Source organism: Mobula birostris, chromosome 19 (genome assembly GCF_030028105.1).
Source record: "Mobula birostris isolate sMobBir1 chromosome 19, sMobBir1.hap1, whole genome shotgun sequence".
Taxonomy (NCBI): Eukaryota; Metazoa; Chordata; class Chondrichthyes; order Myliobatiformes; family Myliobatidae; genus Mobula; species Mobula birostris.
Window position 1 is genome coordinate 45,924,615 of NC_092388.1, and position 12,986 is coordinate 45,937,600.

General features: G+C 41.2%; 1 protein-coding gene across 3 annotated transcripts in view; it reads right to left on the bottom strand.

Annotated features, from left to right (window-relative positions):
• The window catches only part of osbpl10b (oxysterol binding protein-like 10b), a 172,082-nt gene that overhangs the window by 79,435 nt on the left and 79,661 nt on the right, over nt 1-12,986 (bottom strand). For all 3 annotated transcript variants that reach the window (XR_011889749.1, XM_072283533.1, XM_072283534.1), the window contains one exon: nt 4,909-5,116. Coding sequence is in view for 2 of the 3 variants with exons in the window: in XM_072283533.1 (XP_072139634.1) it covers nt 4,909-5,116 (208 nt within the window). In the remaining variant the exon portion in view is untranslated. The remainder of the gene's footprint in view (nt 1-4,908; nt 5,117-12,986) is intronic.

Below are 12,986 nucleotides of genomic sequence, written 5' to 3' on the forward strand. Positions count from 1 at the left end.
TCCCAGCACTGAGCCTTGCGGTACCCCACTAGTCACTGCCTGCCATTCTGAAAAGGTCCCATTTATTCCCACTCTTTGCTTCCTGTCTGCCAACCAATTCCCTATCCACATCAATACCATACCCCCAATACTGTGTGCTTTAAGTTTGCACACTAATCTCCTGTGTGGGACCTTGTCAAAAGCCTTTTGAAAATCCAACTATACCACATCCACTGGTTCTCCCCTATCCACTCTACTAGTTACATCCTCAAAAAATTCTATAAGATTTCGTCAGACATGATTTTCCTTTCACAAATCCATGCTGACTTTGTCCGATGATTTCACTGCTTTCCAAATGTGCTGTTATCACATCTTTGATAACCTACTCTAGCATTTTCCCCATCACCGATGTCAGGCTAACCAGCCTATAATTCCCCGGTTTCTCTCTCCCTCCTTTTTTAAAAAGCGGGGTTACATTAGCCACCCTCCAATCCTCAGGAACTAATCCAGAATCTAAAGAGTTTTGAAAAATTATCACTAATGCATCCACTATTTCTTGGGCTACTTCCTTAAGCACTCTGGGATGCCGACCATCTGGCCCTGGGGATTTATCTGTCTTTAATCCCTTCAATTTACCTAACACCACTTCCCTACTAACATGTATTTCCCTCAGTTCCTCCATCTCACTATTCCCTCAGTTCCTCCATCTCACTAGACCCTCGGTCCCCTACTATTTCCAGAAGATTATTTATGTCCTCCTTAGTGAAGACAGAACCAAAGTAGTTATTCAATTGGCCTGCCATGTCCTTGTTCCCCATTATCAATTCACCTGTTTCTGACTGTAAGGGACCTACCTTTGTCTTAACCAATCTTTTTCTTTTCACATATCTATAAAAGCTTTTACAGTCAGTTTTTACGTTCCCTGCCAGCTTTCTCTCAAAATCTTTTTTTCCCTTTCCTATTTAAGCCCTTTGTCCTCCTCTGCTGAACTCTGAATTTCTCCCAGTCCTCAGGTGTGCCGCTTTTTCTGGCTAACTTGTATGTTTCTTCTTTGGAATTGATACTATTCCTAATTTCCCTTGTCAGCCACGGGTGCACTACCTTCCCTGGTTTATTCTTTTGCCAAACCGGGATGAACAATTGTTGTAGATCATCCATGTGATCTTTAAATGCTTGCCATTGCATATCCACCGTCAACCCTTTAAGTATCATTTGCCAGTCTATCTTAGCTAATTCATGTCTCATACCTTCAAAGTTACCTTTCTTTCAGTTCAGAACCTTTGTTTCTGAATTAACTATGTCACTCTCCATCTTAATGAAGAATTCCACCATATTATGGTCACTCTTACCCAAGGGGCCTCGCACAACAAGATTGCTAACTAACCCTTCCTCATTGCTCAATACCCAGTCTAGAATGGCCTGCTCTCTAGTTGGTTCCTCCACATGTTGGTTCAGAAAACCATCCTGCATTCATTCCAAGAAATCCTCTTCCTCAGCACCCTTACCAATTTGGTTCACCCAATCCATATGTAGGTTGAAGTCACCCATTATAACTGCTGTTCCTTTATTGCACGCATTTCTAATTTCCTGTTTAATGCCATCCCCAACCTCATTACTACTGTTAGGTGGCCTGTATATGATTTCCACCAGCATTTTCTGCCCCTTAGTGTTATGCAGCTCTACCCATATCGATTCCACATCCTCCAGGCTAATGTCCTTCCTTTCTATTGCGTTAATCTCCTCTCTAACCAGCAATGCCACCCCACCCCCTTTTCTTTCCTGTCTATCCCTACTGAATATCAAATATCCCTGGATGTTGAGCTCCCATCCTTGGTCACCCTGGAGCCATGTCTCTGTGATCCCAACTATATCATATTCATTAACAACTATCTACACATTCAATTCATCCTCCTTGTTACAAATGCTCCTTGCATTGACACACAAAGCCTACAGGTTTGTTTTTACAACACTCTTAGCCCTTATACAATTAAGTTGAAAAGTGGCCCTTTCTGATTTTTGTCCTGGATTTGCCTGCCTGCCACTTTTACTTTTCACCTTACTACTTTTTGCTTCTACCCTCATTTTACACCCCTCTGTCTCTCTGCACTTGTCCCCATCCCCCTGCCACATCAGCTTAAATCCTCCTGAACAACAGTAGCAAACGCTCCCCCTAGGACATTGGTTCCAGTCCAACCCAGCCCAGGTGCAGACCATCCTGTTTGTACCGGTCCCACCTCCCCTAGAACTGGTTCCAATGCCCCAGAAATTTGAATCCCTCCCCCTTGCACCATTTTTCAAGCCACGTAGTCATCTGAAATATCCTCCTATTTCCACTTTGACTAGCATGTGTCACTGGTAGTAATCCAGAGATTATTACCTTTGTGGTCCAACTTTTTAGTTTATCTCCTAACTCCCTAAATTCACCTTGTAGGACTTCATCCTGTTTTTTACCTATATCGTTGGTATCTATGTGCATCACGACCACTGGCTGTTCACCCTCCCACTCCAGAATGTCCTGCAGCCACTCAGAGACATCCTTGACCCTTGCACCAGGGAGGCAACATACCCTCCTGGAGTCTCATTTGCAGCCGCAGAAAGGCCTGTCTATTCCCCTTACAATCGAATATGTTGCCTCAACTTTTGAAACGTGGACGTGGAACATTGCCAACTGCTTCGGGAGTGGTATGGGCCTCACTGGGAGCAAGCTCCTCCTCAGACTCTGCTCACTTCAGCCAAAGCCCAAGGAGCCAAAGCCCCTTCACTCTGCTACCACTCACTCCGCTGCCCGCTGGATAGGGAAGTCCTCTTTTTAAGCACTCGGCGCTCCCCCGGCTGACGTTACGCGTCTGCGCAGTGGTGCCGCTCCTTCCCTTGGAGTTGTTAGAACAACTATTGCTACTGCCCTAGCTCACCTAATGAGCTACAGCCTCGCCGCCTTCTTTGCTTCACATAAAATACCGCTGCAGACCGTTCTCCTTTTAAAGGAACTTACCCAGCCTTACCTCACTTGGAGTGAAGCTCATTTTCAGCCTCTGCTCGCCGAAGCCTTGGAGAAAGTCAGCATGGATTTGTGAAAGGAAAATCATGTCTGACGAACCTTATAGAATTTTTTGAGGATATAACTAGTAGAGTGGATAGGGGAGAACCAGTGGATGTGGTATATTTAGATTTTCAAAAGGCTTTTGACAAGGTCCCACACAGGAGATTAGTGTGCAAACTTAAAGCACACGGTATTGGGGGTATGGTATTGATGTGGATAGAGAATTAGTTGGCAGACAGGAAGCAAAGAGTGAGAATAAACTGGACCTTTTCAGAATGGCAGGCAGTGACTAGTGGGGTATCGCAAGGCTCAGTGCTGGGACCCCAGCTGTTTACAATATATTAATGATTTAGACAAGGGAATTAAATGCAGCATCTCCAAGTTTGCGGACGACACGAAGCTGGGCGGTAGTGTTAGCTGTGAGGAGGATGCTAAGAGGATGCAGGGTGACTTGGATAGGTTAGGTGAGTGGGCAAATTCATGGCAGATGCAATTTAATGTGGATAAATGTGAGGTTATCCACTTTGATGGCCAGAACAGGAAAACAGATTATTATCTGAATGGTGGTCGATTAGGAAAAGGGGAGGTGCAATGAGACCTGGGTGTCATCGTACACCAGTCATTGAAAGTGGGCATGCAGGTATAGCAGGCGGTGAAAAAGGCAAATGGTATGCTGGCATTCATAGCAAGAGGATTCGAGTACAGGAGCAGGGAGGTTCTACTGCAGTTGTACAAGGCCTTGGTGAGACCACACCTAGAGTATTGTGTGCAGTTTTGGTCCCCTAATCTGAGGAAAGACATTCTTGCCATGGAGGGAGTACAAAGAAGGTTCACCAGATTGATTCCTGGGATGGCAGGACTTTCATATGATGCAAGACTGGATCGACTAGGCTTATACTCACTGGAATTTAGAAGATTAAGGGGGGATCTTATTGAAATGTATAAAATTCTGAAGGGATTGGACAGGCTAGATGCAGGAAGATTGTTCCCGATGTTGGGGAAGTCCAGAACGAGGGGTCACAGTTTAAGGATAAAGGGGAAGCCTTATAGGACCGAGATGAGGAAAAACTTCTTCACACAGAGAGTGGTGAATCTGTGGAATTCTCTGTCACAGGAAACAGTTGAGGCCAGTTCATTAGCTATATTTAAGAGGGAGTTAAATATGGCTCTTGTGAATAAAGGGATCAGGGGTATGGAGAGAAAGCAGGTACAGGGTTCCGAGTTGGATGATCAGCCATGATCATACTGAATGGCGGTGCAGGCTCGAAGGGCCGAATGGCCTACTCCTGTGCCTATTTTCTATATTTCTATGTTTCTATCACCAACATTGAGACCTAGTTACAGTTAACTGGCCACACTAAGCAGATCACATTATTGACATGGTCGGCACTGAATTTGTGAAATAATGCTCTATTCGAGATTGGTCACAGGAAGAGATTGCCAGGCCAGAGGAAACAAACAGTTTTACTTACTCCAAGGAACCAGTATCCAAAAAGCACCATTCAGGATGCTATTGAAATAAAGACCATAAATCAAGAGCAGACAAACCTTTATTACTTAACCCAGAAGGACAAAGAAAAATATGATATTGCATAAGGTACACAGATTAGATCATACAGTGAAATTATTATCCTGTGTGAGACTTTCTCAAAAAGGAAGAAAAGTAATTTTCCCAAATAAAAAATTATCAGTATGATTGGGCTACCAGTTATTTATTTATTTGAATTTACATTCTCCAGGTTCCATCTTGAGAACAAAAACATCAAAATGTTGATTAGCTACCAATGAAGCCAAATGGAACTACCATTCAAAATCACAAGTTATAGGATGAGACAGGGAGTTCTGTATTCTACTTAGTTACCATCAATTTACAGTACCATAAAACTCACCTGTTGATAATCTTTTGCTGTGCTGGGCTGTTTGCTGTGCGCTTTGCTGTAGAATGCTCAAGCAATCACCAAGGCAGCTCATGGTAGCAGCTGAGGTAGCTTTCAGAAGAAGCAAATCTTGATCCAATGCAGAAAGAGGTCCAGAAGGTGGGAGAGATTCTATTGAATGCACAAGATTCTTCATTTGTCCTTCTGCCTGGCTCATCATCTATTCAAAACAGAAATGGATTATGAATTTATTGGTGAACTCAAGAGAAGAAAGACAAAAAAAATCTGGAACAAAATTACTCTGACAGATTTCCAAGAATGACTCTGCACAAAATTAGTTTTACCAATAAGGGTCACACTGAAGAGTTTCAATGGACTTCAAGACAAAAATGAAAATGTAATCTAAGAAAAATTATTATAATTTAAGATTATGATCTATGAAAGTTTCTAACCATCTATATTTGTTTTACCACATTCACAATAAAAAAATAAATAAGGCTCCAAAGTTAAATAATATTTTAAGTATAAATAAATATTCAGTGTGTTGAGGATACTATACCAAAAAAAAACGCAGTTTCAGCCATTATGTTGAAAGTTAAGGCATAGCAAAAGTCTATATGATAGATGCTACAACAAATTCTGACAGTTTTGTACAATAAATACAATTATACTGGCAACAATGAACTGTTTTGTCACCACTCAATAAGTTTCTCCAGTATCAATAACAGAGAAAATGATTCAAGTTTCTACACATAAAAAAGGTTCTTCTTCCACTTCGAAATGCCAGTGTTTATGTTCAGAACTATGAGGAAGCTCAGAATACCCATGCGAGCAAGGCAGAACAAAGAAGGGACAAACTTCCTCACAACTGATTGCCACTGTCAACCTGAATGCATTCCCAACACTGGACTCCTCATGAAGTCCAATACTATAATACAAATGTCCTGCAGTTTCCTGGATGTTAAACTGGAGTGTAGTTTAATTTCACCAGAGAGGAATGTCTATGGAGAAAGAGACAAGTTTCAAATAATTAACATTCTGATTAATTAAATGGGTTAATTTACTGATTTTAGTGTTTCGAATTTTTATACAAAGAACTTCAGGTTTTGAAATGTACTTCATAAGACTAATAATATTTAATTTCTTATTACAGGTATCCCTTATCCAAAATGCTTGTTTTGGATTTTTGAGTTCAGAATATATAATGAGATAGCTTGGGATTACCATCATTCTGACCTCTGAATTTATGTGCTTCTGTTAAGTAGTGTTTGTCTTACACTTGTTCATCACACATATGTACTGATGTAGCCATTCATCAGTGTTAAGATTTTCATCAATAACGATCTTGGTAAACTCAATAAATTTCTCTGCTACTTCATCATCAGCAGTCGCTTTATCACAAATCTTTAAAAATTTAATGCCACGCCTTTCTTAAAATTTCCACAACCAGCCTGCGGAATATTCACAATTACCTTCAATCTTCAGTTTGTTGTGATAGACCTTTGTCTGTTTCGTGACTAGCATACCATTAAGCACCATTCACTCCAATGCTGAACAATCCACACCTTCAATACACGATTGAGATCTTCATTTTTTGATTTATGCAGTGTTTTTTCTATTTTCCATTAACTTCTGTTCATTACATATGTGAGGTCACTTCTCAGACCTGTCTGTGTGCATCTCCTGGGTATCTTCCCAGTGCCTTATGAAAATTTCCCTTTGTGATGCCATGTCAGTGCTCAAAATAATTTCAGATTTTGAAATTTTGGGTAAGAGGTACTCAACCTGTACTTCTGAATGTCAGAAGCATTTGCAAACATTCAAGGTTTTTGCTAGCCATAATGGGTAGATATTGTAATTTAACTGGCTGTCAAAACACTTTTCTGAGCCTTATGAGTGGAATACCCCATACTGGGAATGCCTCACCAATCCGATCAGAGATGGCTTCATTCAAAAAATTCCCATAAAGGTATCGACTCAAAGGTAAAATCTTATTAAGCAGATAGATAATTACAGGTGGCTAACTACTCAAAGGAAACAGCAAGCCATTATTAAAATTCCTTAAAAGAATGACAAGGTAATAATAATTGAAGGAAAAATATATAGTGCTGTTTGTGACATTACTAAATGTTTTGAAGATAAATATTAATAAGCAACAGAAAAATCCAATCTTTCCTCATCCTCCCCCCGCCCAAATTGAAACTGCATTACCAAGGTAATTAGTTATACAAACAAAAACATCCTTTTCACATCAAAGAGTCACAGGTTTTTGAAAATACTAAAAATGTCATTTTCATTACTGTGCAGATACCTTAAAATTTCTACATGGTTCTATTTTCCATAACATTTCTATATTCAAAGAGTCTATCTCAAAGTCTGAAACATTTATTGAAACTATACCTTCACAATCACTACTATCTAGAAATATAACAGGTGCAAATCATTATGGCTGATTTGCTGACGGGGTAAATTACTTTCCTAAATTGCAAATGTTGGAAGTTATAACTCCTACCAAATAGCACGAATATGAAAAAGGAAGGTTGGCTTTTACATAGATTTTACTATACACAGACATTTCCCACCCCTCTCCCCAAGTTCTGGAGTAGACTTTACGAAGAATTTACCAAACCTATCTTTCATTACTCTGTTTATTTTTACTTTTCATGAAGTAAAACTAAATGTTTCACTGTTTCAGCTTAATTTCTTTGTTTTCAGTACAAAGATTTATTTGCAGGTTTCTTCAAGTGTCCATTAGTGGTGGAGTCGTGCTCTCAAACAATTCTGTTGTTTATTAATTAAGACAGTCTACAATTTAAACTTTTAATCATCTGGGCATTCACCATTCTAAATTAAAGCTATTTGAACAATGATATTTGATTTTTTTTCCATGATGAAAAAGAAATAAACATAATATCAAACTGAATATTTCTGGATCCAGTTCATTCACTGGAACTGCCATCAGTCATCCTGGCCCAATCACACTCAACCAAGCCAAATGTGAAAAATCCACATTTCCCCCTCCTGCCTCAGATAGGCACTGATGACCAGAAGATCAGGGGGCCATAAATTTCAAAATCCAGATACAGTATCACTGGAATATCCAAGTAGGTGGGAGAGGAACTTTGGATTTAGTCAAAGTTGAGGATTTTTCAGTTTACAAAGTGACAAGTGAGGTTTACTGTCATTTAACCAGATACATACATATAACATATATAATATATATTGAAGCAAGACAACTTTTCTTCAAATCAGGATGTAAAAAACATAACGCACGATAACTTAATGAAGGTAAGGATAACATCTACAGATGAATCCTTCCTGTTCTCTGTTCTCCGTCTCATCATCACTCCTGATAAGGCCAACCATTGTTGTGTCATCCATAAACCTGATAACACAGTTTGAGCTAGATCCTGCAATACAGTCATGCGTTGCCAGTGTGGACAGCTTCCTCACCAGTTTCTGGGGTATGATGGTATTGAATGCTGAACTGAAGTCTTTAAACAGCAGTCTAGCATATAAGACCCCATTTTCCAGGTGAAACAGGACAAAGTGGAGGGCTGAGCCTTTGTATCATCAGTGGATCAATTTACGTAGCCAGGAGAAAGGCCTTAATATGCTCCATGACCAGCTGCTTAAAGCATTTCATAATGGTTGATGTTAATGCCACCAGACGATAGTCATTTAGGCAGGATACTGTCACCTTCTTTGGCACTGGAATGATGGTTGCCACCTTGAAACCGAGAGCACAATGGATTGTTCCACAGATATGTTAAATATATCTGTCAGCACCTCTGTCAGCTGGGCTATGCAGTCTTTCAGAACCCAATCTGGTACATTAGCGGGCCCCACAGCTTTGCATGGGTTGACTCTGGCAGAGTCTTCGTCACCTCAGCTTCAGCCAGACAGAGGGTCTGCTCCCCTGGGAGGAGAGGTGCCTTCCTTGCCAGCACTTTGTCCTGCACATCAAACCGGGTGTAGAAGACATTCAGCCTCTCAGGGAGTGAAGCATCCTGGTCACTGATGTGCAGGATAGATTTGTAGTCTATAATCCTCCAGATTCCCCGCCACATGCGCCTCATACCTCTGGTATCGCAGAACGACTACAAATTCTCTGAGAACGCTCCCATTTTGCCTTTATGATGGTGCGGGAAAGCACAGTTCTTGCTTCTCTGAGAGCTGTTCCATCTCCCAATCTAAAAGCAGTATCATGATCCCTCAGCCTGGCAAGGACCTCTGCAGTAAACCATGGCTTCTGATTTTTCCTCACCAGGATGCGCTTTGTGATGGTAACATCCTCAGTACACTTCTCTACGTAGCTGGTCACAGAATCTTCAATGTTAACATGGCTGCCATAGGTAGCTGCCTCTCTGAAAATTCTCTAGTTCGTATTATCAAAGCAGAGATTGCACCCTCAGGCCAGGTTTTCACCACCTTTAGATCTAGTTTGACCCATTTGGTCACTGGAATTAAGATCACAGTATATCAAGCAATAGTACTGTAAATCAAGGCCACTGGACTTGCTGTGCTGCCTAGAAGATGTTTCACCACTCATCCGAGGCTTCTTCAGTTTTGATCTATGGTGGGTAGTTTTCCAATTTATAAACTCTGTGAGTTCTTTAAAGGTAGAGCAATCACATGAGAGTCATAAAGAGTCGTAGAGATAATGAGAGGGCCATTAGTCTTATCTTTGCATGAATGGAGGTGTGAACTGTTGTGGAGATGTCGGGGTAGAGATATTTGGACTGCATCGTAAATAGCTGATAGATGGTGTCATACCCCACCCCTTTGTTCAGGGATGGGTTTTCCAGTTTGACCAGGATGGCCTATATTTGAAAGTCCTATATTTGAATGCGCGCAGCACAAGAAATAAAATGGACGATATTGAAATTCAGCTACAGATTGGCAAATATAACATTGTGGACATCTCTAACACTTGGCTAAAGGATGGTTGCCATTGGGAGCTGAACATCTAAGGATATACGATGTATTGGAAAGATAGGTTAGTAGGCAGAGAGGGTGGGGTGGCCCAGTGTATAAGAAATAATATTAAATAATTAGATCGTTATTAATATGATCCGAATTCACTTTGAAATTTGAGAAGGAGAAACTAAAAAATCCAATGTGTCGGTATTTCAGTGGAATAAAGGAAATTACAATGGCATGAAAGGGGAACTGGCCAAAGTTGACTGGAAAGGGACACTAGCAAGAAGGACAGCAGAACAGCAATGGCTGGAGTTTCTGCGAAAAATGAGGGAAATGCAAGACAGATATATTCCAAATAAGAAGAAATTTTTGAATGAAAGAAGGACACTACCGTGGCTAACAAGTGAAGACAGAGCCAAAGTAAAAGCAAAAGAGAGGGCATACAAGGAAGCCAAAGCTACTGGGAAGATAGAGGATTGGGAAGCTTTTAAAAACTTGCAGAAGGAAACTAAGGAGGCCACTAGGAAGGAATTATGAAAGGAAGCTGGCAACTAATATCAAAGAAGATACTAAAAGCTTTTTAAAGTAAATAAATGGTAAAAGAGAGTCAAGGGTAGATATAGGACCAATAGAAAATGATACTGGAGATATTGTAATTAGAGACACAGAGATGGCAGAGGAACTGAATGCGTATTTTGCATCAATCTTCACAGTAGAATACAAGAGTGTCAGGGAAGTAAAGTATGTGCAGTGAAAATTACAACTGAGAAGGTGCTCAGGAAGCTTAATGGTCTGAGGGTGGATAAATCTCCTGGACCTGATGGAATGCACCTTCGCGTTCTGAAGGAAGTAGCTGGAGAGACTGCAGAGGCATTAACAATGATCCTTCAAGAATCGACAGATTCTGGCATTGTACCAGATGACTGGAAAATCCGCTATTTAAGAAGGGTGGGAGGCAGCAGAAAGGAAACTATAGACCTGTTAGCTTGACATCAGTGGTTGCGAAGTTGTTGGAATCAAATGTTAGGGATGAGATTATGGGGTACCTAAAGGCACATGACAAGGTAGGCCAAAGCCAGCATGGTTTCATGAAAGGAAAATACTGCCTAACAAACCTACTACAATTTTTTTGAGGAAATTATAAGCAGAGTAGACAAAGGAGATGCAGTAGATGTGCAGTACTTGGATTTTTAGAAGGCTTTTGACAAGATTCCACACATGAGGCTGCTTAGCAAGATAAGAGCCCATGGAATCACAAGGAAGTTACTAGCATGGGTGATATTGGCTGATCGACAGAAAACAGAGAGTGGGAATAAAGGGATCCTATTCTGGCTGGTTGCCAGTTTCCAGTGGAGTTCCACAGGGGTCAGTGGTGGGACCACTGCTTTTTATGACGTTGGTCAATGATTTGAACTATGGGATTAATAGATTTGTGGCTAAATTTGCCGATGATACAAAGATAGGTGGAGAAGCAGGTAGTGTTGAGGAAACAGTGAGCCTGCAGAGAGACTTAGATAGTTTAAGAGAACGGGCAAAGAAGTGACAAATGAAATACGATGTTGGAAAGTGTATGGTCATGCACTTCAGTGGAAGAAATAAATGGGAAGATTATTACTTAGTTGGGGAGAGAATTCAAAATGCAGAGAGCAAAGGGACTTGGGAGTCCTTGTGCAGGAGACTCTAAAGGTTAACCTCCAGGTTGAGTTGGTGGTGAAAAAGGCAAATGCAATGTTGGCATTCATTTCTAAAGGTAAGAATATAAGAGCAGGGATGTGATGTTGAGGCTCTATAAGGCACTCGTGAGACCACACGAGAGTTCTGTTTGCAGTTTTGGGCTCCTTATTTGAGAAAGAATAGACTGACATTGGAGAGGGTTCAGAGAAGATTCACAAAAATGATTCCAGGAATGAAAGGTTTACCGTATGAGGAACATCTGGCAGTTCTTGGGCTGTATTTCCTGGAGTTCAGGAGAATGAGGGAGGATCTCAAAGAAACATTCCAAATGTTAAAAGGCCTGAACAGATTAGATATGGCAAAGTTATTTCCCATGGTAGGGGAGTCCAGGACAAGAGGGCATGACTTCAGGATTGAAGGACGTCCACTTAGAACTGAGATGCAGGGAAATTACTTTAGTCAGAGGGTGGTAAATCTGTGGAATTTGTTGCCATGAGCGGCTGTGGAGGCCAAGTCATTGGGTGCATTTAAGGCAGAGATAGACAGGTTCTTGATTAGCCAGGGCATCAAAGGGTATGGGAAGAAGGCAGGGGAGTGGGTATGACTGGAAGAATTGGATCAGCCCATGATTGAATGGTGAAGCAGACTCGATGGGCCCAATGGCCTACTTCTGCTCCCATATCTTATGGTCTTATGGGCTTCTTTAACCCCCACTTTCAAACCAATGTCCTCCCTGTCCAAAATGTGCAGATTGTTATCAAAGGAGTGTCCTTCATCCTTTAAAAGCCATCTTTGTCAAATGGAAAACCCATCCCTGAACAGAGGGGATGAGATAAGATACCACCTTTCAGCTATTTACAATGTAGTCTTAACATCTCTACCCCAGCGTCTCCACAACAGTTCACACCTCCATTCAAGCAAAGATAAGACCAATGACTCTCTCATTACCTCTGCGCCTCTTAACAACCCTCATATGATTGCTATACCTTTAAAGAACTCACAAAGTTTATAAGCTGGAAAACTACCCACCATGGATCAGAACTGAAGAAGCCTCTCGGATGAGTGGCAAAACATCTTCTAGACAACACAGTGAGCCCAGTGGCCTTGATTTGCTACTATTTGATATACAATGACCTGGAAGACGGAGAACCGCCACAGATATTACAGATAAGTGATCTATGAATCCAATGTGGGGTTGAAGGACTGCTTTATAGACAGTATGGCATCAAGCTGCCCTAACTAAAATGGAGTTAATAGGCATTAGGGGGAAAATTCTCCACTGGTTGTAATTGTACCTGACAAAGGAAGATGGTTGGGGTGGTTGGAGGTCAATCATCTCATCCTCAGGACATTACTGCAGGAGTTCCTCAGGGAAGTGTCCAAGGACCAAACATCTTCAGCTACTTCATCAATAACCTTCCTTCCATCATAAGGTCAGAAGTGGGGATGTTCGCAGATAGTGAAGCCGTTCATACCCAAATACAGCAGGACCT